We start from the raw sequence: 24,107 nt of genomic DNA on the forward strand, positions 1-24,107 counted from the left end.
GTTCAGTTGCTTGGAAGCGAATTTGTTCCAGGCCTGTGTTTCATCTCTGCCTTTGGATTCCTCGGATGCTTCCACGTATGTCTTAGCCTGCTGGTCGGGACTCTTGGAGCCTCTGACAGGGGGTCCTGACTGGTTTGACCAAGAGGCTATCAAGCGCCTGCACTTCCATTGCCCCCCCCCACACACACACACATTGCTGTGCTCCCCCTGCCCTTTGCAGAGCAGGGAAGGGAGAGGAGGGGCGACGATGTCAGGGTGCCCCGTCCCACACTGTATTCTGTCTCCACAGAACGAGGAGGGGGCACGACAGGGCTTGGGATGGAGGGAGTTTGCTGGCTGCTTTTGCGAGTGGTGCAGGGCCAGGGCAGGGCTGAGACCCCCTTAGCCCCACACTGCCCCACCACCCAGGAGCCACCTGAGGTCAGCAGTGCCCAGCTGGAGCCAGCTCCGAACCTCTTCCCCAGTCATGAACTCCCTCCCCTGTCCCTGCCTCCTGGTCCCAAATGCCCTTACAGAACCTGCACCCTGAACCCCCTCTGACACCCCAACTCCCTGCCCCAGGCTCAGCTCAGAGCCCCTCCCCCTCCAAATCCCTTAGCCCAAGACCAGAGCCTGCACCCCAACTCTTGGCCCCTGCCTGGTGGGAGGGAGGGAGGAAGGGCGGGGCCTCAGAGAAGGGGCGGGAAGGAGGCGGGGCCAGGGTATTTGGGTCTGAGGTCGATGCTGGATTGCACTTCAATTCAGAAAGCGATCTCGTGCTTAAGAGACCCCTGTCGTAGCCCGTATCAAAGATTTCTCCCCCTCCGGGAGGCCCCGTCCGGTGGCTGTGCACAGGTGTTCCGCCACTAGGAGCTGGCAGAGCACTTGCCTTTATACACAGGTCCCATCGGGACGGCTCCGACATGAACGCCGGGCTCTGCGTATCCCCACAGGCCTCTTGCACCTCATTTCCCCTCCCCCCCCCCCCAGGTGGCTGCAGTAAGTAGCTGGTCTAGAGATTTTGTGGGTTGCATTCCTGCTGACCACAAGCCGCTGTATCTGCTTCAGGGGTAGGACCCCGCTAGCTTGGTTCCCAACTGGCAGCCCAGCGCGTGGGCAACGGTAACAAAATGTCTCTGCTGCCCACCACTGCCCTGACTCTTCACTCCCTGCCAGGCGTGTTGTGGTGCTGAAATCCCAGCAGGTTCCTGAGAGCCAGTTCAAGCCTAGAGAGAAAGGGGGGTTTGGGAAACAGCCCCCCTCTCGGGGGGTGCGAACGATCCACTTGCTGACGCAACACGGCAGAGAGGAGGGGAAGTCGTGTACGGTTTCTGTTTTAATTCGGCTGGTTGTGAAAGCATAATAGGTTTTCATATAACGTACAAATCGTCTCATAGAAAATCACAGCTTAGAGGCCCCCAACGGACACCCCAGGACCTGCAGGATTGGGGGGAGGGTTCGTGTGTCGTTGGCTTTTTGCTGTTTTAAGCGGCGGGAAGCGAAAGTACATGGACGCGACACACATTAAATAACAGTGACAATTAAATAGAGCAATGACGGGTTGTCTTTTTGACAATGTAAAGCTTCAAGTTTACGGTGTCAAGAGGGGTCTCGGAGCCAGGCACCGAAGGATCCCTCGGAAGAGTAAAGACAAAAAATCCTGTGGGTGCAGAAGCCGAGGAAGAGATTAGCGGGCCTTGCCCTTGTATAATGAACGTGTGTAAATGCAGCATGACACAAACGAAGGGAGGCAACACAAGGGTCCAGTCCTTTCGGCTTGGGTGCTTTATAATGAACAAAGAACATAATGCCCTCACGAGATTCCGCTATCCCTTTTTTCCAAAATGTCCAGTTTTTAGGCAAGGCTGCCATGAAACGGGGAGGTCTGTTGCTTTTATAAGGTGCTCACCCTGCTCCTTGGGAAACCAACTAGGAGCTGTTTCTTAATCTGGATCTGGAAAGTGTCCTGGGTGTGTCCAGAGGGAAGGCATGAGGGTGGGATGAGTCCATCCAGGCTGTGTTACTGGATGCGCTTGCATACACCGGCTATGAAGCTAACTGTCCCCAGTGAATCCAGGGAGAACAGAGCGGCGGTGGTGCTAAATGCAGCAGGCAGGATGCGCCTGCTATGAAGCTAACTGGACCCGGTATGCCCGGGGAGAAGGCACCTGCGATGATGCTGAATGTATCAGCTAAGTCCACGGAGGCGTCACATGCTGTGCTGCGGAGCGTGACGTCCCTCAGATGGCTCCTGAGCAGTCACCCACACACCTAGCGGGGTTCACTGTCCCATGGAGTGGCACTTAGACCTTGTACAGCGAGAGCTTAGAACAAAGGAGCGCTGCAGTTTAACCTGTGAGCCAGCTGGCTTTGTCGCTCAAACTGTAGCGGCTCCTGCACAAAGGTCCTTGGTTCAAATCCAGCTGGGGGCAGTTACAATAGCAGGCCACTCAGAGGATCACTGGGAAGGGGGTTAAAGCAAAGAATCAGCAGATGAAACCTAGTGGAATCTCCCCCAAATGCCGGAAGAGTGAAGCTGTCACCCTTGAGCAAGCAACTGGTCCAGTGACATGCAGAGGGTGACCTTCCTTTCCCCTGGTGCAGGTGAATCACCCAAGGTCTAGGCAGCAAGGAGCCTATGGTGCAAACTGCCTGTGTAGCACCAAATTCCCTTCCCTGGAGCGTGACTGATGGGGTAGGGAGCTCCCTGCCCTTGGGACCTCAAGTGTTGGGGGACCCCAGGGCTGAGCTCTGGAATGCAAGGGGATGAGGGTGCTGGCTGTGAGGGGGAGGCAGGATCTGGAACCTCCTGGAAGATGCCCCCTTCCCCTCACTGTTTCCTGGAGGATACCACCCTCCTGGAAGAAGCCCCAGGGGCTGGTGGCAAAGGCAGCTGGGTCCTGGCCAACCTCCCCTGCTGCTTTTGGGATGTGCTAGGAAGAGCAGGGACTTCCTAGGGGTCAGCTGCACCCCATAGTCCATTATGTGTGGCTGCCCAGAATTTGGCAGGGCTGCCCAGAGGATTCAGGAGGCCTGGGGCAAAGCAATTTCAGGGACCCCATCCATAAAAAAATAGTGTAGATTCAGACATGCTCGTGGGGGTCCCTGCGGGGCCTGGGGCAAATTGCCACTTGGCAGCCCTGGCTGCGGGCTTGCTTTTCAAATGGGGTTTGCCCTGAGCGAGGGGTTGGATGAGGGGCCACAGGGGAGGGGGCCCTGCTTGTCCCCCCCGCGGGCTACCCAGCAAATTGGCTCAGTTTAAAATTCAAGGCCACTGGCATCACAAACCCCTGCAGGCTTTGCCGGTCTTCTCCGTGGCCACCAGCAGGAGGTGCCACGAGGGCCGGTGGGTGGTACCGTCTGGCCTGGGGCACCGGGAGCAGCAATGCCGCCTCAGGCTGGGCATTTTCTGACCATGGCGAGAAGGGAAAGACGCACGTGGCAGCGGCTCTGCCCGGGTGGAACGGCCTGGGATGGAGGTGGCCCACGTGCAGCCCACAGCGGGAATAGCTGCAGGGGCCTCGCAGAAGCGCCAAGGGCTGGCTGAAGGGAGAGACCCATTCTGCTGTGGAAGGGGGGGTGCGTTTACCCGCCCCCCCACATGCACAGTGGCACACGCTCAGCCACCCATGTGTCATTCCTGAACACGCCCCTCCACATGCACCCCCCATCTGTCCTCCCCCCCGAGGAGGAGCACCCCAGAGCTCCCAGGCTGCCCTCTGCTTTTCGGTCGTGCTCAAGGCAGGTTCCTTCTCCAGGGATTACCCTTCCCCCCCCCCCCCCGAGACTGAGCTTCCGAAAAGGTGGGTGGGGGCAAAGGAAAGAGCTGACAAAGGAACAGAACAAATTCTGGGGCCGAGCCCCCCCCCCCCCCCCCCCCCCCCACACACACACACACACTGAACCTCAGCTACAAAAATGAGCGCGAAACACTCCCGCTTTGAGGAACATTTCACACGCGGGTTGATGCTGCTGCAGTGGGGGAGGCCTGCGGGTTTGGCTCGTTCTGCCTCCTGAAATCATTTTGTAAATGTTTGCACCGCCCTGGACGCTGACTGACTTCACAACACCTGAAGAGGGGGTGTGTGTGTGTGTGTGTGTGTGTGCGCGCGCGCATGTTGGTGGGTGTGGAGGGAGGGTGCACGGGTATGCGGGGGGGTGCGTGTGTATGCTGTTTACACTGCATGTCATTTTATACAAACACAGGGAAAGCCAAACAGCACACTGAACTACAGATCCCCAGTTCAAGGTCTTGGTCTCAGCATCCAAGCTCTCCATGGGATTGGTCCTGGCTACCAGAGAGATCTCATCCCCCTCGCCTGCACCCCGACCTGGACTTCCCCAGCATCTATATTCCAGAGGAACAACAAAACTTCCAGCCAAGAGCAGGATGCACTGAGCCAGGATCTACCGAGAAGCTGGTACTTAGACTGTGGAACTCCCTGCCACATGAAATAAAATACCTCACCATGCTGAGCGCTAAATGCAGCACCATTGGCATGTCCTAACGGACTCACTTTTTAAAACCTAGACACCTTCTCACACGCAGGCCAGGAGGAAAAATCTCACTGTTATTTAGAGCTAGGCCGGCCTCACATGGTCCATGTCATGAGCAATTCCGTGGTTCTGGAAGGTTTGCTGTTCTGCAACAGAACCGAGCTGGGAATTAAATGTCCCATGCCGCAAAGTTCTTAAGCAACTGAATTCTGGGTTGAGCAAAATGTTTCGTTTTCAGAAATTCAGAACCGTTTGTTCTGCTTTCGTGTGGGGCAACCCGTTATGAACTAGACCCCTTCCTTCCCCCCCGCCCTAGACTTGCCTTCGGAAAAGTCATTTTGAAATGAAAACTCCAACAGGTGAAGCAGCCCGTTCGGAATCTGTCCCCATGGAATGTTTCGGTGTGATCAGAATGCAGCGGAAGGAAACGTCGCTGACATGTTCAGTTTAGCCCTATCCTACGCCCTCCAGCTGTGGCTGTCTCCCAAACCCTGGGATCCCCCTCAGAGCTGCGGCCTTCACGCTCCTCCAGCCCTGGCTCCAGGGAGCTGCTGTCCCGGCAAGGGGCACTGGGCTCGGGAGCTGAGCAAGCCTCAGAACAGAGGTTTCACACAGCGCACAGTCAACCTGTGGAACTCCTTGCCTGAGGAGTTTGTGAAGGCTAGGATTATAACAGGGTTTTAAAATGGAACTAGATAAATTCATGGAGGTTAAGTCCATTAATGGCTATTAGCCAGGATGGGTAAGGAATGGCATCCCTGTTTGTCAGAGGGTGGAGATGGATGGCAGGAGAGAGATGGCTTGATCATTACGTCTTCGGTTCACTCTCTCTGGGGTACCTGGCACTGGCCACTGTCGGCAGACAGGACACTGGGCTAGACGGACCTTTGGTCTAACCAAGTGTGGCCGTTCTTACGTTTCCAAAGACAGGGAAGCCAGATCAGACATTTCAGGCTCCAGTGCTATTCTCCGGAGCCTTTTTCCAAATGCATCTTCTCCCTACCTACATATGCTCAGCTGAGCCCACCGGCCAGAACTCGTCATCCGACGCCCCGCCAGCAGAGCCTGGTTGCTGTGTGCTCGCAGGGCCCCGGTTGGCCCCAGAGCCTCTCACCCTTCGTCTTGCTCTTCCTAATGAGCTCTTTGTGCGGAGGAGATGCTCACACAGCCACTGTTGAGCTCTGTGGGAAGCTGGTGGGAAGCCGCAGGCCTGGGGGGGCTGGTTTCCACCCGCTGAGGGTCTGAGCTAAAAATCTACCTGGCGGCTACAGACTTCGACTTCGATCGGGGCCATTTACATAAGAACGGCCTTGCTGGGTCAGACCAAAGGTCCATCTAGTCCAGTAGCCTGTCTGCCGACAGCGGCCAATGCCAGGTACCCCAGAGGGAATGAACAGATCCCACCTGTCATCCATTTCCAGCCTCTGACAAACAGAGGCTAGGGGCTCCATTCCTACCCATCCTGGCTAATAGCCATTGATAGACCCAACCTCCATGAATTTATCTAGTTCTTTCTTGAACCCTGTTAAAGTCCTGGTCTTCACAACATCCTCTGGCAAGGAGTTCCACAGGTCGACTGTGCGCTGAGTGAAGAAAAATTTCCTTTTGTTTGTTTTAAGCCTGTTACCTATTCATTTCATTCTTATCGTATGGGGATACATGAATAACTTTTCCTTATTCACTTTCTCAGTATCTGGCATGATTTTTATAGACCTCAAGCATATCCCCCCTTAGTCTCCTCTTTTCTAAGCTGAAAAGTCTGTTTTAATCTTCATAAAATACCCCTTCCAAGCCCCGAATCATATTTGTTGCCCTTTTCCAATGCCAAGAGATCTTTTTTTCAGATGAGGCGACCCCATGTGCACAGAGTATTCAAGAGGAGAGAGTACCATGGATTTATGCTGAGGAAATAAGATATTCTCTGTCTTATTCTCTATCCCTTATTTGAATGGTTCCCAACAGTCTGTCTGCTTTTTTGATGGTGACTGCACACTGCGTGGATGTTTCCAGAGAACTGTCCACAATCCCTCCAAGATCTCTCTCTTGAGCGGTTGTAGCTAAATTAGTCCCCATCATATTGTATGTCTAGTTGGGATGATTTTCTCCAATGTGCATTACTTTACATTTCTGCCTCTTCTTCACTCACTCCCTTCCCCGGCCTCCAGCCAACAGGACCAGAGATGACCGGCCCCGTCTGGCCGCTGTGTCTGGTTCAATGGTGAAGAGCAAGAGGGAAAAACAGAGAAGAAGAAATATCACTCTTCCTCCAGACAAATCTGCTGCTGCTACGGCTGCCCAGGTCTTCCTGCGAGAGGAACCGGGCCCCTACCCCGCCAGCTTGGCTCAGCACTGGGAGGGGGACCAGGGCAGGACCTGGGGGTGTGCGGATCACGGCTGGGGGGTGCTCCTTCGGGTCCAACTCCCTCTACCCCCTGCAACTACCCTCTACCCCCGCCCTGACCGTTCTCCTGGCTGCCTGCAGGGACGCTGACACACAGGGACCTGCTGCATGCGGCAGGGCTAGCAAACCAGTCAGCCTCAAAACACACAAGGCTGCCTTTTAAAAAAAAAGGGGGCAATTTAAAAGCAATCGGTTTGGGTCTCGCTTGATTTGCCCTCTGGGTTTGCAGCCATTCGGGTGCCCCTGGGTCGAGCGTCCGGCTTTCCTCTGCAGCGGGGCGGGGGTGACAAAGGCCCTGCTCTTTCTAGGAAAGCCACGGTTCTCGCCCCGCCTCGTGGCTTCAGGGACTCAGCGGGTCAGCCCTCGAGGGGCTCCCAAGAAGCGTGCGAGAGCAGGCGACATGGCCACCAGCCCAGAAAAGCGGGAGAGGGCTCGTCTAGCCATTGCTACCTGCCTCCCTGCAACTGCCTCCAGCCTCTCCTCACCCTGCCCACACGCTCCGTCCAAAACCGCCCCAGACACACGTTGCCCTGCGTGCCGACAGGCACATCACAAGGAGACCCCCCGCCGGAACTGTCTGGTGGGCAGCCCATTCGTACTGTTCTTGGGGGGGCTCCCCTCCTCCCCCGACAGGCAAGGGGGGGGCCCTGCACTCACCCGACTCGTGGGGGCGTATCTCCTTGGGGCACGGGGGACCCACAGCACGCGTCTCTTCCCACCACCCAGAGCAGGGCCCCCAGAGTCAACACCCCATTGAAATGAGCGGAGCAGCCCCCCGCGCCCCACCCCGACCGTCAGTAGCCCGGGGTTCGTGTCCTTGCGCCTCTCTCTGCCGCCACGCGGGCTAGCGACGTGCGTCTTCCTTCAGCCCAGGGAAACTGAGGCGCGGCGGGCGGGCACACGGAGAGGCCGGAAAGCTGAGCACACCTACGGGTGCAAGAAACGCTGAAAAAACTTGCACCGGGGAGAGGGGAGGGGCAGGGCCGACACCCTGCAGCCACCCTACGCGGGGCCACGAGGAGAAGGCAAAGACTTGGCGACAGCAACGCAGTGTCCCTGGGAGCCCGCGCCTCGCGCTCTCCATCGTGGGACGTGGCACCGCCCCTTCGCTCCAGCGGCTGTCGTGGAGACAGGCCGAGGAAGCCGCAGCCCCGCGGCGTCCCCCCGCTGGCCGGGGCGAGGGAGAGGGGAGAGGCCGCGGGTGCCACGCAGCCCCTCGCCCGGGCAGGAGCTCCACAGACACCCTGGAGAAGGGTCTCTGCCAGCGCAAGGCGGGAAGTTGAGGCAGGGCGAGGGGTCACACCGAGAGGCTGTCCAGAGGCCAGAGCCGGAAAGGCTGCGGGGGGGAGCGAACCCCTGAAAGTGCCGGCCCTGGAATGACTCGTGGCTAGTGGTCACGTTGGCCTGGAGGCCTAGCCTCACCCCCCCCCCATTAGCCAGGGAGCGCCCCGTCCATGCACAGAGCCCAGGGTGGAATTGCAGTTGGGATGAAGGGGCGCAGGGCGGGGGGCACGGGGCAGGGGGGCGCTGCGGTACAGGGGCGCACCGGCAGTCCCGCTAGGGCATGAGCACATCTCGGTGTCCCCCGAACCCAGCAAGGTCTGTGTGTGCTCGTGTCCCCTTCCTCTCCACGCAGAAACAGCACCAAGGAGGTTGTGTGGCCCCGGCCAGTCGCCCAGGAAATCTCCCTGTCCCCTGTGTGCCGCGGAGTCACTCTCGCAGGCCGTCCGCAGACTGGTGGCAATCCACGTCGCCCTTCGGCTCCGGGCTGCCCAACAGCTTCACGCCAGTCTTCCGGTCCACGCACCAGCACTTCCCACGCTGCCCGTCCAGGGCCGGGTGACACTGGATGGGGCAGGAGGCTCTGGTTAGTCCCTGCTGCCCAGGCGGGGGCACCTCCTGGCCTTGGACTGGCAGAGGGGCACGACCGGGCCTGCCCAGGCAGGTCCAACATACCTCCCACCAGGTGAGTGCCCTGAGTGGTCCCCTGCCCAGCCTTTGCCACTCCCTGCCCAGGATCCTAGCGCCCCCTCCATAGCGAGGGCTCTATGTTAGACTCCAGAGCTTCCTGTCACCTCCGTGATTTCTGCAGCAGCCAGGAACTGCCTGAGCAGTGGTCCAGAAAGAGCCACTGCTTGGTGGCCCCTGGCAGTTGATGCCTCTGGCCCTGAGAACACCCCCCGCTACGCCCTGGCCAGTGGCTCCCCAGCTCAGATTTAATCGGGGGTATTCCTACTCGTGGCCAGGTCATGGGCAATAAACAAAAATTCACACCCTGTGATCCGTCCCTCAGCTGTACTGGAAACCCCCCGACTAACCCCACCCTCACCTGTGATTCATTCGTAGCCAGGCAACGCCTCCTGCGAGTGCGGAGAGCAAGCGCCAGGGTCCCCTTTGCAATGAGAAGACAGGGCAGCCCAGGCTGCGTTTCCAGCAGTCAGCCCCACTAAGTTTGGGTGCCTGACTTGAGGCCGCTGGGGCCAGGCGTTCAGAGGGGCCGAGATCTATACGCTGGGGGTGCTGAACACACAAGTGAGGGGCTGTAGCCCAGCCCTCCAACACCCGGTTGGGCTAGAACCCGTGTGTCCAAATTCCCATGCCGCAGGCTCAGCCACTGGCTTAGCTGTACCACGGGCATGGCCCCTCTCCGGGCCGTGTCGCCGACCGCCAGGCTGGGGCGCCCGCTGGCCGTGGGCCACCGGCTGTACCTGTTTGGGGTGGAAGTTCCCGTTGCGATCGCAGTTCGGGATGGGGATGATGTACAAGTCCTCGTGGGTGCGGGTCTGGGATGCGGCCAGTCTCTCCAGGGCTCTGTGCAGCTCACTCTGGCACGACCCCTGGGCCTGCACAGACAGCAGAGGTCGGAGCATCTTGGGGGGGCGGGGAGGATAAAGTCCCCTCCCCCCGCATTGCACAGAGGCCGCCCTCTCCCATCCGTTGTCAGATTCCCACCAATCAGACCCTGATACACCAACCCGATTCCCCGGGGGCTGCAATCCCCGACCACCACCCTAACCCTCCCCTTCGTCGGTGCTGGGGAGCGGGCACAGCCCGCGCCTGGGGGCAGTTTCCTTTTCTGAGTGGCATGGAGCTACCACGCTGCTCAGTGTGCCTGGCAAAGCAAAGCCACCCCGAGCCGACCGCTGGCACCACCCTCCCACCTGCTGGTCTGAGACCCAGACATGCCCATTACACCCCAGTCACTTGCTTAACAGCACCCCCTGCTGGGCACTGAGAGGCACCAGCTCGGGAGGAGGGGTAGGGAGGGGAGCACAGGCCCCTGCAGCAGCAGCCCCCAAACTGAAGGTACCAGGCATCTCACTATCGGCCGCGTCTCCTCCCGATGCTGCGGGTTCCCGTTGCTCCTCATCTTCACGCCGCTGTTCACCCGGTCGCGGGTTTTCGCCTGATGCTTCAGGAGACATTTCCGGTCCTGGATGCTGCATGGGCTGAAACTGTTGTTGGGGTGGTCGACCTCCTCCTTGTCTGCAAAGAGAGGAGGGCGGTCAGAGGAGAGTCGGGCAGGCCGGTGCCGGAGCCTCACGGAGCCAAACCCTGCACCCTGGCCGCCTCCCCTCCCCCTCCGCCGCCCGGAGGTGCCGGGTCGAGGGCGATGAGGCCGCAGGGGGGTTGCTGCAGGACTGAGTCAGCGTGTGGCTCCCTCGTGCCCTTTCAAATGCTTTGCACCCGGGCGAAGGAGCCCCAGGCGCTAGGCTAGCCCTGGCTCGCTGGAGCTCAGCTCGGTCTGCAGCTGCCCGTGGAGGGTTAGTTGTTTCCCATGTGAAACGAAGCCTCAGGCCGGCCCCTAGCAGAACCGAAACCTCTGCTCCAGGCCCCCTCGCATGTACCTCTTGGTCCCACATCAAGCTCTCACTCGACGAACGCTCCCCCTTGGAAGCCCCACCCCATGGTTGGCGAGTCCCCTTTGCCCCTCCCAGCCCTGGGGGAAGGCCCGGCTGGCTAATCCAAGCCCTGGTAGCGCGCTTGAGAGGGGAGAGAGAAGTCGGCGGCGTGCTCTGCTCTCCCAGGGTATGTCTACACTACAGCGCTAATTCGAACTAACTTAGAGTTTACGGTCTAAACAGACACGAGGCAAGAGAAAGATAGGCTCCTACTCCCCGTTGGGCAGATGGGGAAACTGAGGCACGAAGGGAGCCGCCCAAGGTTGAACAGTGAAACAGCAGCACTGCTGGGACTAGGACTGAGGTCCCTTGAGATGCAGTGCAGGGCCACAGTGCTCACTGGCATGTCACTAGGGTGTCTGTCCCCCCCCAACACCATAGTACTCAGACATCTTTCTGGCTCCCGGGTGGCAGCTCCCGGGCCATGGCCCTGTTGTCCCTGCAACAGCTGACAAAGCACGAGGATGCCCCAGGGAGCCTGGACAGAGCTAGGAACTAGCCAACAGGGCTAGCGCCCCAGGCACCGGGCCGTTCTTCCTCTCTGAGGCATCTTCCTCTTCCTTCTCCCAGCCGTTGGCTCTGGGGGGAAATTCTCCGGGACGGCAGCAGCCACAGAGGGACACAGGAAATGTCGCCTTCCTTCCCGCCCAGCTTTTGTTGCGGGGCCAGTGGGGAGCTTGGCACCAGCAATTCTGTTTCCATGAGACTCTTCCAAGTGCCACTTAGCACCGCGGGCTTTTCCCAAACCACCCGCCATGGTGCCCAGCGGCTGCCCGGCCTGCTGCTCAAGAGCCATTCCGCAGCCTGGCTCGGGCACCTCCCCAGCAGTCACCGGCTGCAGCCCCAAGGGCTGGGGAGAGTTTCTTCTGCCAGCCTCAGCCCCCCCCCCCCCCCCCGCCCTGCTCCCACCCCACGGACAGCCCCTTTCTGGGCGAGTTCCCGGCTCCTTTTCTGTGCCCAGTTCGCAGCCTCCCTCCGGGACTTCAAACCACTTTTGCTCTCCAGCCCTTTTCCAAACGGGCTGAATCAAAGTTTCCATTCGTTATGTAAAAGTTGGCCTCGCTCCCCGGAATGTACGGAGCCTGCACACGGGTTCGCGGAGCAGCCTCGGCAGACCGGAGCGTGTGCAGCACAAGCTGCCCCTTCCCACCCGAGCCAACCGATGCATGGCCATGGTGGGGTAGGGAGCAGTTAGCTTTAGTGCAGGGATGGGGAATTTAAGGCCTAGATGTGGCCCTGGCTGGCCTGGATCTGGCCCCCTGAGGCTCGGGACTCCCCCTCTCAGAATGGGGGGGGTCTGTGCTGTCACTCCAGCCCCCTGCCAGGGCTAGAGCACACAAAATATACTGTCCTAGGCTTCCCTCCGCTCCGGTGTGTGCACTTCTGCGTGATTTTTTTTCCTATGGCTCCCTGGACCCACAAAAGGTTCCCCACTCCTGCTTTAAAGCCTGATTTAAAAATGCCTTCTCCCCTAATCTGCACCGCTCCTCCGGCTTCCCAGGTGACCTTCCCTACCTCAGCCCTCCGCCAAGCCACATAGCTGATGTGGAAAAAGGGAATAAAGAAAAATTGTTCCCCTAAGAACTAGGGGTTACCAAAGGAAATGAATAGACAGCAGGTTTAAAACAAACAAAAGGACGTTTTTCTTCACGCAGCCATAGTCAACCTGTGGAACTCCTCGCCAGAGGATGTTGTGAAGGCCAGAATTTTAACAAGGTTCAAAAAGGAACTAGATAGATTCATGGAGGATAGGTCCATCCAGGCTATTAGCCAGGATGGGTAGGAATGGCGTCTCTAGCCTCTGGGCTAGATGGATCTTTGGTCTGACCCACTATGGCCGTTCTTATAAGCCCCATCACTTCCCAGCCGCAGCCATTTATCAGCATCGATCTTTGTTCTCAAATGGCCATGTGTAGGACACAGTGTTTTTCAGCCCGCCTTGTTATTGTAGGGTGGCACATGAGTGGTGGGTTTTGCTCGCTGGTTTATCCTAGGGGTGCCCACAGGACTGTGTGCCAGGCTGTGTCCATTGGCTCGTTAGTGTAGGGTTGCATATAAGCGTTGGGGGTTTTTACTGGCAGTTGTTCAGGGTGCTAGCCTGTGGACCTTGGTTTGTTATTGTAGGGTCTCCTATGATGCATGCTGGGCTACACTCGCAGCTTTGTTATCGGCTGGCTGGCTGAGCTGCAGACATGTTAAGTGGTCCCCAAACAGGAACTTCACCCCCATCCCCTTGTGCCCCCCACCCCTCCCTCGTGCCCTAAGGGAGAACGTCCCATCCGGGAGGACCCAGACGGCTTTTGCTGGGGCGACCTGGATGACATCCCACATTCTGCGTGTGGCCCCTCCCTGCTCCGAAGGCCTGACCCGGGCCAGACGACGTGTCCGGACCAGCGGCTGCCTTTGCTAACGGCGTCCGGGGCCATCCGGCCAGACGACACAGCAGGCTCTGCAGTGCTGGGACCCCCTCCCCGCGGGCCGGCTGGGCCGCAGAGCAATGCGACAGCTTGTCCGGCTGCCGTTCGCCCAGCTCCCTCGCTACCCGGGTTGGTAACCACAACAAACTCCTCCCCTGCCCGGCCCTCCACTTCTATTTATACCCGCCAGGTCGGAGCCGGTGGCGGGCGGGCCGCCAAGAGGACAGCTGCACCTTTCTCCCTGCGCGCTGGGTGCACCCGGCAAGATGGCCAGCGAGCCAAAGCGGGGCCCACGCAGGACCCCTGCCTCATGCCAGAGCCCTCACCCCGGGCGTCTCGGCGGCCAGACCTGCCAGCGCCAACTGGGGGCGAGCACAGCACCGCCGGAGCACTGAGGCAGGCTGATGCCGGCTGGGGAATGGGTTTAGCGGCAGCATGTCCTCTCCCGGTGGGGTCCAAATCCCCTTCAGGATGTGGGGTCCAACTGGGCCAGATCTCGGGGTGCTCTCAGGACGGGCCTGTCCCCCCTCCCTAGGTAAGCTCCGGCTCTGGGGGAGTCTCGCCTGCCCCCACCAGAGCCACAGCTGCACCCGGCGCTGAATGCGACACAGCTCGAGGGTTGCACCCAGAGCTTGTGGGTTCGAGCCCCCAAGGGGGCCAACGTGCGTAGGCAAACAGCCAACGCTCCTCTGCTGGGCTCCCCAATTCTGGAAGGTTTGGGGAAAAGCCCCCCCCGTTTCTCCCGCAAAGGGAGGTGCTCCGAACCAGGGGCTGCCCCTGAAAAGTGCGGCCCAAGGGGGTTGCAGAATTCCCCAGCGGGGCTGGAGCCGGCTGTCTGCACCAGCTAGGCAGGAGATGGCAAACTGCCCGTCGCCCCAGCCCCGTGGGAACCCAGGCAGGGCCCTTCCATGCCGGGGCCTGGAGCAAAGCTTCTGTCCTGTTCCCACCTGGGCTATACAAGGCCTAAGGGGCCTCATTACACAAGCACGAGCTCCAGCCCCCCTCCTTCTCCTCCGCCCCATGGCTCTCTCCTTGGCAGGCTGGTTCGGCCCTTCCCCCTCTCCGTCCTAACATTTTATCCCCGCGGCTCCGCCAGGCCCTGCACACCCGCTCCGTTCCCTGGCCGAGCCGTTCGCGCTGGAAATGCACCGTGGCCAGTGGGCTCGGGTTTCAGTGTCTGAGCGCCAGCCGCACGGGCCGCCAAGGGAGGACGGGCTTGCCGGCCGAGCGCTCACAGCCACAGCTCAGCGGGGGGCTGGCCGCCCCCCCACCCTCCCCGATGTCTCAGCCCAAGCGCACCAACCAGCCAGCCCACACACTGGCCCTGAGCTTCCATTGACCTTTGGGGGGAGCTCACGAGAGTTCGGCTCAACTTCTACCCCCCTCATCCAGCTCGCCTCCCCCCGTTCCTTTCTCTGTGACCTCTGCGCCTCTCCAGACACAGTGGGGCCAGGGCCATCAATACTGCCCTTGAAGCAATACAGCCTGGCTGGCCGGGGTTAGCTCCGGTGGCTTCGCCCAGAAGCCCTCACCTGGACGGCACAAGCCGCCTCCCCGCTCAGGCAGGAGACTGCAGCGTTACCGGATGATCAGGGCTCGGCGAAGACGCTCCTAGCAACGGGATTGCAAGCACGGGGATCGTTTGCCTTAGCGAGGACCCAAGAGGGCCGGGGCCGCAGTGAGGAGTCAAGAGGAGGGAGGTCTCTTCTGTTCTCCTGTCTCTCAACACAAGACCACAAGAATGTTCAATGAACTGGAAAGTGGGGGAGGGGCTTTCCAAAGTGATGCAAGGAAATACTTCAGGGGATGCCTGATGAGACGGTGGAACTCACTGCCACAAGATGTTCCTGAAGTGAAGCTCTTAGCAAGATTCAGTGCGGGACGGGACACTTCACTAGCTCACCAGTAAATCCTGCATACAAGAGCTCTAGAAAGGCTGTTAAACCGGCTTCCGGGTGCGTGCCACTCTCCAGCGACGGGTTAGGAACAGAGTCTGCTGACTGCAGGTCCCCAGCACCTTCCTCTAACACACGTGGTACTGGCCAGATGGGGGGGCTGGACCGCGCGCCTGACAGAAAGCAGCAAACATAGGGGGCCTCTGCTGGCCTGTGGAACGCACCCCCCCACCCCCAGGTGCTCAGACCCTCGCCAAACGCCAGCTGCAGGTTCTCAGTTATCTCTGGATATTTCTTTGTACTTGCGCATAGAATCCGTGTGTGCACAGACGTTCATGCATCCACGCACGCACAGACACGCATGCTGTCTCACCCTGTGAGTGCATGCATGGACACATTCCTGTGCATACTCACGCACGTGCATACACGCACAGACATGCCTATTTACACGAGTCCATGCACATACAGCCACGCATGCTGTCTCCCCCAGTCCATGCATGCCCAGATCCACTCCCATGCATACTCGCACACGTGCATGCACACGCAAACTCACGCACGTACTCTCACACATGCATGCACAGACGCGCACACTTACATACTCACACGTGCTTGCACACCCAGGTGCATGCACATGCAGACTCACACGTGTGCATGTGCCCCCGTGTGTACATGCCTGCTCATGAACATGCATACACGGACGTGCACACATGTGCATGCGCACAGACACGCCCAGCTGCGCGCAGACGCATCCTGTGGAAACCAAGGACATCAGAAGCAAAAGCGAGTGCGAACCCAATTTGCTCACCCTCTGGGGAATGCCGCGAGACCATTAGCCATTCCCTCAGCCAGACTCGGCGGACGCCAGCTGGGGTGGGATTCTGAACCCAGCTCCATTCACTCAGCCCTCCTTACCTAGCCGGACAATCCGGTCCAGGCTCTCCTGGGCCCGGCCTCAGCCAGTGTCTCCCCCAGCCCATATGCTCTGCCAAAGGGGCGGATGCCAGAGGCCAAAGGCATCCGAACGGCGCCCATTGAGGGCAGCGGGCTGTTCCCAGGGTGCTCACTGCTGTTCGCAACAGGGCCGCGCCCACTTGGGTGCTTTGTTGTGGATTCATTTACAAGCCGTCACTTGCAAAAAAAACTGGAGCCTTTCCGGGGGCCAGGAAGTGGGCACAACAGGCAGTGTCCTGGGCGGAGAGCGGCCAGGCCGGAGGCCATGGCAGGCCTTTGAGCCGGGTGTTGGAGTACGCAGGCCGTCCAGCGCTCGTCTGGCCGGGCACAGGCCCAAGAGCCATGCCCGCCGCGCCGGGGAGCCGAAGACCGCCGGTCCTTCGCACCCACAAAAGGGCAAAGCAGGAAAACGTTCCAGGAATAAAGACGGGCCCCTCAAGCAGCGTGTGTTTCTGAATCCCAGAAGTCTGGCTCTCCCTCGCTGGGGTAAGGGCGAATCCAGGCCTGCATGACCAGACGCTGGCGGCCGGAAAATTACTGTCATGGGACCAGAGCTGGTTAGCTGAAAAGCTGCAGGTTCCTCCGATTTCAGGATCCTTAATGCTCCGGGTTGGGGTCAAGCAGCATTTTCCCACTGTGGGTGCGGGGCTGTTTCTTTCCTTTCCTTGCCGCCCAGTCCTGTGGCACAGCCGCGGGGTGGAGACGTGAGGTGGTTGGCGAGGTCTCCTACGTGCACTTTGGCTACCTCATGGGATCGGGCTCCATCAGCAAAGGAGAGTACTACGTCTGCAGCCGCACCGGCTTTGCAGATGTGCCAAGGAAATAAGGAAGCGCACGCTCACACCCTTACACACACGCACACACATATCCTCACATGAACACAATCCTCACATGCACACACACACACATGCCCACACAATTCACACACACACGCATCCTCACATGAACACAATCCTCACATGCACACACACACACATGCCCACACAATTCACACACACACGCATCCTCACATGAACACAATCCTCACATGCACACACACACACATGCCCACACAATTCACACACACACGCATCCTCACATGAACACAATCCTCATATGCACACACACACACACACCGTCACACACACATGCCCACACAATTCACACACACACACACACACATCCACACATGAACACAATCCTCACACACGCATACACATCCCCCTGACACACCTTCACACACGCATGCCCACACAATTCACGCACACACACACACACCCTCATGTGCACACAATCCTCACATGCGCACACACATCCCCCTCACACACACACATGCCCTCACACACACATGCCCACACAATTCACACACACACACAATCCTCACATGCGCACACACATCCCCCTCACACACACACATGCCCTCACACACACATGCCCACACAATTCACACACACACACAATCCTCACATGCACGTACACATCCCCCATACACATATTTGCCCCACACTCCCTCACACACACATCTGCACACACCCACACAGATCCTCACACACACACACACACACCCCTCACACACGTACACAACGACATACACAAGATTTTCCCGCTTCCAGAACCCTGCTCCCTGGAGGGTTTGAAATATTCGGCTTGCTCTCCAACACAAGAAGTCCGTTCCCTCCTGGACATCGTTAGCCCAGGGTCGCGGAGCAGGCCGACCCAGCGAATCGGAAACCCGCCGCTGGTAACAGGGTGCCGCACACTGCCCGTTGCCAAGTGCACCGACAGCTCAAGCGGATCAGAGGGAGATGCGGAGAGGGAGATGCAGTTTCCACAAGGAATTTGGCGAAAGGCTGTCAAGGCGCAAGACGATGGCAACACTTGGAGTTTAAGACACGTATTAGACCTCTGGGTTGAAGCTATAGATTGTCTGCGATAGGTTTACAAGCTTAACTCCCTTAGTTAAGGCCATTCCTGGTGGACCCGCTTCTATGAAATGAGGTCAGATTGGGTGGAAGTCACGACCCCTAATCTAACCACTCGGGCTGAGAGAAGCAACCCGGCGCTGTGTCGGCTTCACGGAGGGCCCCGTCCACGGAGAGCGTGCGTGGCCCCAGAAGGCGAGACATTCTGCGGATTGGCCAGAGTGTAGCAGTTTTATGGGTAACTTGGTCAAGAGCAGAGCCCTGCCTAGCCCAGCCTTTGTCGGTGAACCCTGCCTGGAGGAGTGAGCGCTTCCTGCGCTTCCCCCGTGCCCGGTGAGTCCTGCAGCGCACGTGCCTGCCTCTGCCAAGACGCAAAGCGCCAGGGCCCTGTGCACGGAGGGGCGTGAAAAGTCCTGCACGCAGCAAGCTGCAAGGGCCCTTCCTGGACTGCTCGGTAGCCTGCGCTGGAGGAGACTTTGCAAAGCAAGGGCCTTGCCTTCCAGAAAATGCCTTTCCGGAGGAACCCGGCCCGGCCCTTGTTCCCCACTTGCCTTCGCATGCAGGGGAGGGGGGAACGAGCTTTCAGGCTGCAAGACGCTGGGGTTTCACCCACAGACGGACCCCAGGCCTCGGGGGATGCTGGGCTAACAGGGCCAGCCCCTTGTCTCCCCGCAGGGGGGACGGTGCAGGGGGGGGGTGCAGGGACAGTGCAGCGAGCCTGACTTCCTGCGAGCCACGCCCCGCCCCCGGCGCTGATCCGGTGGCACTTTGGAGAGTCTGCGTGGCAGGAGAGCTGTGGCCGGTGTGGCTGCCCCTGCTGATTGGACCTGCCTGACTCCCAGCTTGCACCTCACAGGGCCTGGAGGGAGGGGGGGGAGCCACGTTCCCACGAAGATCCCGGGGGGGATCTTAATGGGAACCCTTTAAACCAGGGGCGGGGAACTTTTGCTTGGGTCGGGGGCCGTTGACCCACAGAAAAATCAGTCGGGGGCCGCCCACAAGTGAGAAGCAAGGGGGGAAAACCCCAAAAGCAAGCCCTCGCTGCCGTGGGCCCTTGCCGGGAACGAGAAAGGCCCTTCCCACATTCCCCTCCCACGGCTGAGCCGAGGGGGCCCCGGCTACTAGATTTTGTGTGCTCCAGGCCTGCGAAGGGGCCGCAGGGAGGCTGGAGCGCCAGCACGGGCTCCCCAAGTGCACTGAGCCTGGAGGCCGGACCCAAACAAGCCGGGGGCCTGAGGTTCCCCACCCCCACTTGAAACCAAACTGCAGGACACAGTGATACAGGGGAGGGTGGGTCAAAGCTCTGAGACAGGCTGCTCTTTTGGGGGAGGGGAGCAGCTTCATCCATTTCACTCTATCGCCCCACCCCCAGATCACGGAGACACCCGGTAGAGAAGCTCTGCGGCTCCCATTGCTCGCTGGGCGGGCGGAGCAGCATTCCTGCCCCAGAGGCGAGGCGGGGTGCAAGGCTTGGGCCTGGGCCGTGCCTCGGGTAGTGCAGCGAGGCCACCCCGCATCCCCGGAGGGCGGAATGGCTCCATTTCCTACTCCAACCAGCTCCCGGCATTCAAAAATACCCGCCGGCAGCAGTGCCCAGGGGGCAGAGCAGAGCTTGCCCTGAGCAAGACAAGGCGGGGGGTTCCCAAAGCCGCGGCCTTTGACCTTGAGAGACCGGGCGTGAGGAGGAAACCCGTTCGACGGGCACCTTGGGGGGGTGTCTGGGAGACGAGACCCCCGGCTGCTGGGGGGGTGTGCACTGGGCCGGACAGCAGAGCAGCTCTGGGTGGGGTCAGCGGAGACCCCAGCTGCTCTGTCCCAGGGGGTGTCTGCAGAGAGGCATACAGGTCAGCCTGTGACTCGCCGGGTGATCTGGGGGGCTCAGGTGTCACCTTCCCTGTCTGTGACGCCAGGGACCCGCCCCTCCCGGCTATGACACCACAAGGCAAGCGAGTCGGTGGGTCCCCCCGGGGCTGTGTATGGAGGCTCCCTCCCAAGCAGTGAATCAAGCTGCAGTGCAGGGCTGGCTTCCAAACCTGGCCAGGTCTGAGAGCTGCCACCCTGGGCAGTCTGGCTGGACCCCCAGCTCTATGGGGGCCTCGGGGTGCGCCCTACCGACACCCTTACACAACAGGCAGAAAGGGTCCTGTGGGCAGAGGGAGTTGGGAAGACACACCGCTGCCACTCCCAAGCCTCCCTGCTAGGAGTCAGTATCACTGACCCTGAGACAGATGGGGGGAAACTGAGGCACGTTGCAGGGCAGTGCCTCGAGTCCCTCGACACCGAGGGCGTCGGGGCAGAGACAGGCTGTAAACACAATAACCCGCTGCCCTGAGGTTCCGATGCACGAACAAGCCGAATTAAAGGTGACAATAAAGGCTCCTTCTCCCTGCAAATGTCGCCAGATGGGAATGACTCATGAGAATGGGAAGGGGGCGTCAAATTGGGTCCCACCTCCTGCCAGCGGCCAGCTCTCCCTCCCCAGGCTGGGCAGGGGCTAGACTGCATCTCTGCTCCCGTGCTCACAGTGAAAATCCCTCGGGGCCGGCTGGAGGGGCACATGCCAGGGGCAGGCAGTGTGTATATTTCGGTAGCCCCATGGTGCTGCCGTGCTAGGAGCTGCACTTGAGCCTGGGAGACCAGCATCCACCTACCGTCCCACCGGACAAGCCACGGGACAGAGGGGAAGGGATCAGTGGCAGGCCAAGGAGACAGCCCTGGCAGTGCCCTGTCCCCAAGCCAGTCTGTGGGTAGGACGCAGTGGGCCTCCGTTCCCCAGCAGAGCTGCCCTGGCCCAGGGCCGTACTTACAGCCCCGGTGCCAGGCACGAGGTCAAAGTCCGCCGTGCGGCCCTGCGGGCACGGCTCCTTCTCTGTGTGTTGTTTGCTCTCCAGTTAATCGGCCCAGTTCTAGGAAATGGCGCAAGTCCTTGACATGCCACATGGGAGCCCAAAGGTGGCCGTGGCCGCAGAGCTCAGACTAGGGCAGGCCTTGCCAGTGCAGGGTGAGGCTTGGCGCTGGCTGCTGATTGCCCCACGGCACGGCCACGCCATACGCCGTGAGCGGTAGTCGGCCCTGCCGTGGTCATCCCGTTTGGGATCTTACTACATGTCGGGGGGGGATTCCCCTCCGAACTGGGGTATATGAGTCGTCTGCCATGCCAGATGGACTTTTGCTTGGGGGGAGGGGGGGACAGTCCGTGGTGACGCAGGCGGATCTGCGCTCACTGCACTTCGCAGGAGCCTGTCACTCCCCGGGGCGGAGAAGCCAAAGTTTTACCAAGGGAATTCAAGCTCCCTCTGCCCCCCAGGCCTCTCTCCCCGCTCTGAGATGTTGCATCTAAATGGGCCCGTTTAAAGTGATTCAAATCAAGCCCGACACAAAGACCCTTTGGGCAGGATTGGAGGGACCAGGGGGTGCTTCTGATGAGCCGGTTCCGTAATCCGGCCTGCGGCCGTGACCCAGGCAATTGCCGCGGTCTGATGTTCCCACGGCTGGGGGCTGAAGCTAGTTGCTCTGGGGGGGGCACTTTTACCGGTTCCTGAGCAGTACAATGGCCCCAAGCCTGCTGCTCTCACGCTGATCTTGGCATTTCTGCACGGGCCAGGGGAGCAAGAAAGAAAGAAAGAAGCTTTCGGGCCCCGCTGGTACATTTCCGTATCTCTGCATCCCAGAGCTCCCAGGGGGCCAGGGGAATTGTCGCTGCCTGATTCAAAGTCGCCAACGCCGGGGCTCAGCCCAGCTGGCCAAACTCTGCCCTAAAGGGCGGCCGTTTCGTTCCCAGGATGCAAGGCTGTACGTGTGGAGCGTTGCATGCTGGGACAGGGAGCCTCCCCAGCCGCAGCCGCATGCCACCTTCCCTCCTAAGGGGGTGCCCTCAGCTGTCTTTGGCGCTGCTCTCGGATCAGGCTTGGAGAGCACCGCCCGAGAGGGGTCATTGCTCAGGCTGCTTAGAAGCGACCTTAACCCAGCTGAGCACACGGCCTCCGGCACAACTCCCCAGCATGGTGGCGCTGGGAAATGGGATCAAGGCCTTTGGCTCTTTAGGGGGCGGCCGGGCCAGGAAGGGGTCGGCCGAACAATGGGCCGCGAGCCAGCGCTGGGGCGGGCAGGGCCGCGCGGCTGCATGCGCCGGGGGGGAGGAGAAGGCATCTCGGAGAGGAAAGGTCTCTCGGAGGGGTCACAATAACAAGCCTGCCCTGAGAGCAAACAGGAAAGGGATGTCCGCCCGGCCCGCAGGAATGCAGCCGGCCCTCTCGGCGCACGGCGCTGCCACCTGGGGGGGCCTGCAGCGAGCAGCCTGCGAGGCAAAGACACGGGTGGCCTCGGCGGGGCCTGGCCACTGAAGCGAAATCCCGGGCCGCAGGGACAGCACGGGCCTGGGGGATAAAGCCAGCGACCTTCTCGGTTCCGGATTCACGCTGCTGTGCCAGGCATCAACCAAGGCCAGAAACCGGGCTGGTGCATGTCCCCGCCCCGGTGCCAGCCGCAGGCGCCCCCCGGCTTTGGTCTGGTGGCTGCCCCACGAGGGCCGAAGCCTTTCACGTGAGCCAGTGCGAAGGCAGCGCGGACACCGCGGCTGCTAGCCAGAGCCAGCTCCAGAGTCACTGTCCCGGCCTTATGTCCTGCCTTGATATATTCTGATGGGCACACTTGGCCCGGAGGAGCTCGAGCAGCCACTGGACTGGGCTGGATTTCCCAGGAAATAAGTCCTCTAGACCCTGCCCCTCTGCCTGCCGGTCAATCTGTGCCACAGGAGCCGAAGATACGCAGGAGGGTGTCTGAGAGGGCGGGGGGGGGGGGGCCGGAAGCCTTGCGAGGGGAATAGCGAGGCTGCAGGAGAACAGAAGGCTGCGGCAGCCACTGCTGGCTCCGTCAACCCTGCAAGACGTCCAGCTCTGCACAGAGCAATGCAAACCCGCAGTGCATCCTGCCAGCCCCTCGGCCGGGCTGTGCCTGCCTGGAATGCAAGGCCCCCGTCCAGCCCAGCCCAGTCCGGCGGCTCCCAGCCGGCTCCCTCGGGGAATTCCAAGGGCCGGTGCCTCGTTTAACCTCTGTCTTTACTGCAAGCGGACCCTGGCTCGGCCACGTGCTGCCTCCGTGCCAACGGCCCAGCTCCTTCCGGGGTGCAGTAACAGGGGACAGGGCACACACAGGTGGTGACTGTCCCACTCTGGTAGGCACAGGGGAGCCCGCACTGGTGCCCAGTTCTGGGCACCACACTGGGGGAAAGACAGGAACAAATCGGAGCGAGTCCAGAGAAGAGCAATGAAAACAATCCAAAGGTTAGAAAATGTGCCCTCCGAGGACTGGTTAACATCACTGGCACATACATGCTGGAACTGGAGCTGCAGGGTTTCCTGTCAGGGATGGTCTTGCCTCAGTGCAGAAAGTGGGTCCCTTCCAGACCCCCATTTCTCTAGTTCCACGGAGGGGTCGCTTGCAGTGGCAACCTGGCACAATGCAAAAGATTCCCACACACCTTCCCTGCCCCCCGCCCCACACACACACACACAGGAGGCAGGAGAGAGCAGCGCAACCCAGAAGAAAAAGCCGAAGGAGGAAGGAGAGAGGCCGGAGGGAGCCAAGAATCAGTCCGCTTGCAGGAGCAGAGTCTGCCACAATGAAAAATAGCTTGGCGTCGAAGCGCTTGTTTTGTCTTAATCATGGCTGGTGGCTGTTTATTAGTCGCTCAGCTGAGCGTTGCCACAGCCTGTAAATGGCGCTGAAGCGAGCTGTGCCAGGAGCCGGCTCTCTCCCGGGGAAAGCCGTCACCCTGCCAGATGCCGATGGCTTTGCAGAGCCCTCAGATTGAACGCTTTCCTGTCGCACGGGCAGTGCCAGACCAGCCGCCGTCCACGTGCAAATCCCGCTCACAGGCCACTCCTGAGAGAGCCGCCTGCCAACACCCCCGTGGCCCGGCCAACGTTCCCCGTCCGGAGGAGCCTGGTCTCCAGGGTTCATAGGGCGGTGACTTTTGGCTGCATTTACACCAGGAAACCTCTATGCCGAGGGTCCCCGGGTAGCCTCTGGGCTTTGAGCCGTCCAACCTTTCTAGGCACATTTCTCTTCAGAGCACCACACGACTGACTTTCTGCCTTCTCCGCTGGCTGCGAGAGTGACCCCGTGCCCTAGGGGTGTGTCGACGGCCCAGAGCCCGGTGCCGA

The 24,107-nt window shown here is 60.1% G+C and overlaps 1 protein-coding gene across 2 annotated transcripts in view; it reads right to left on the reverse strand.

Moving 5' to 3' along the window:
- Nucleotides 1-1,302: 1,302 nt before the first annotated feature.
- IGFBP4 (insulin like growth factor binding protein 4) overlaps nt 1,303-24,107 on the reverse strand; it is a 38,561-nt gene continuing 15,756 nt past the window's right edge. The window contains exons 2-4 of one of the 2 annotated variants that reach the window (XM_075911477.1): nt 10,188-10,363; nt 9,586-9,720; nt 1,303-8,722 (exon numbers count right to left, since the gene is read on the reverse strand). In XM_075911477.1, the coding sequence (XP_075767592.1) occupies nt 8,588-8,722; nt 9,586-9,720; nt 10,188-10,363 (446 nt within the window). In that variant the 3' untranslated portion in view covers nt 1,303-8,587. The remainder of the gene's footprint in view (nt 8,723-9,585; nt 9,721-10,187; nt 10,364-24,107) is intronic. The other variant, XM_075911478.1, reaches the window with a different exon arrangement.

Source organism: Pelodiscus sinensis, chromosome 29 (assembly GCF_049634645.1).
Source record: "Pelodiscus sinensis isolate JC-2024 chromosome 29, ASM4963464v1, whole genome shotgun sequence".
Classification (NCBI taxonomy): Eukaryota; Metazoa; Chordata; order Testudines; family Trionychidae; genus Pelodiscus; species Pelodiscus sinensis.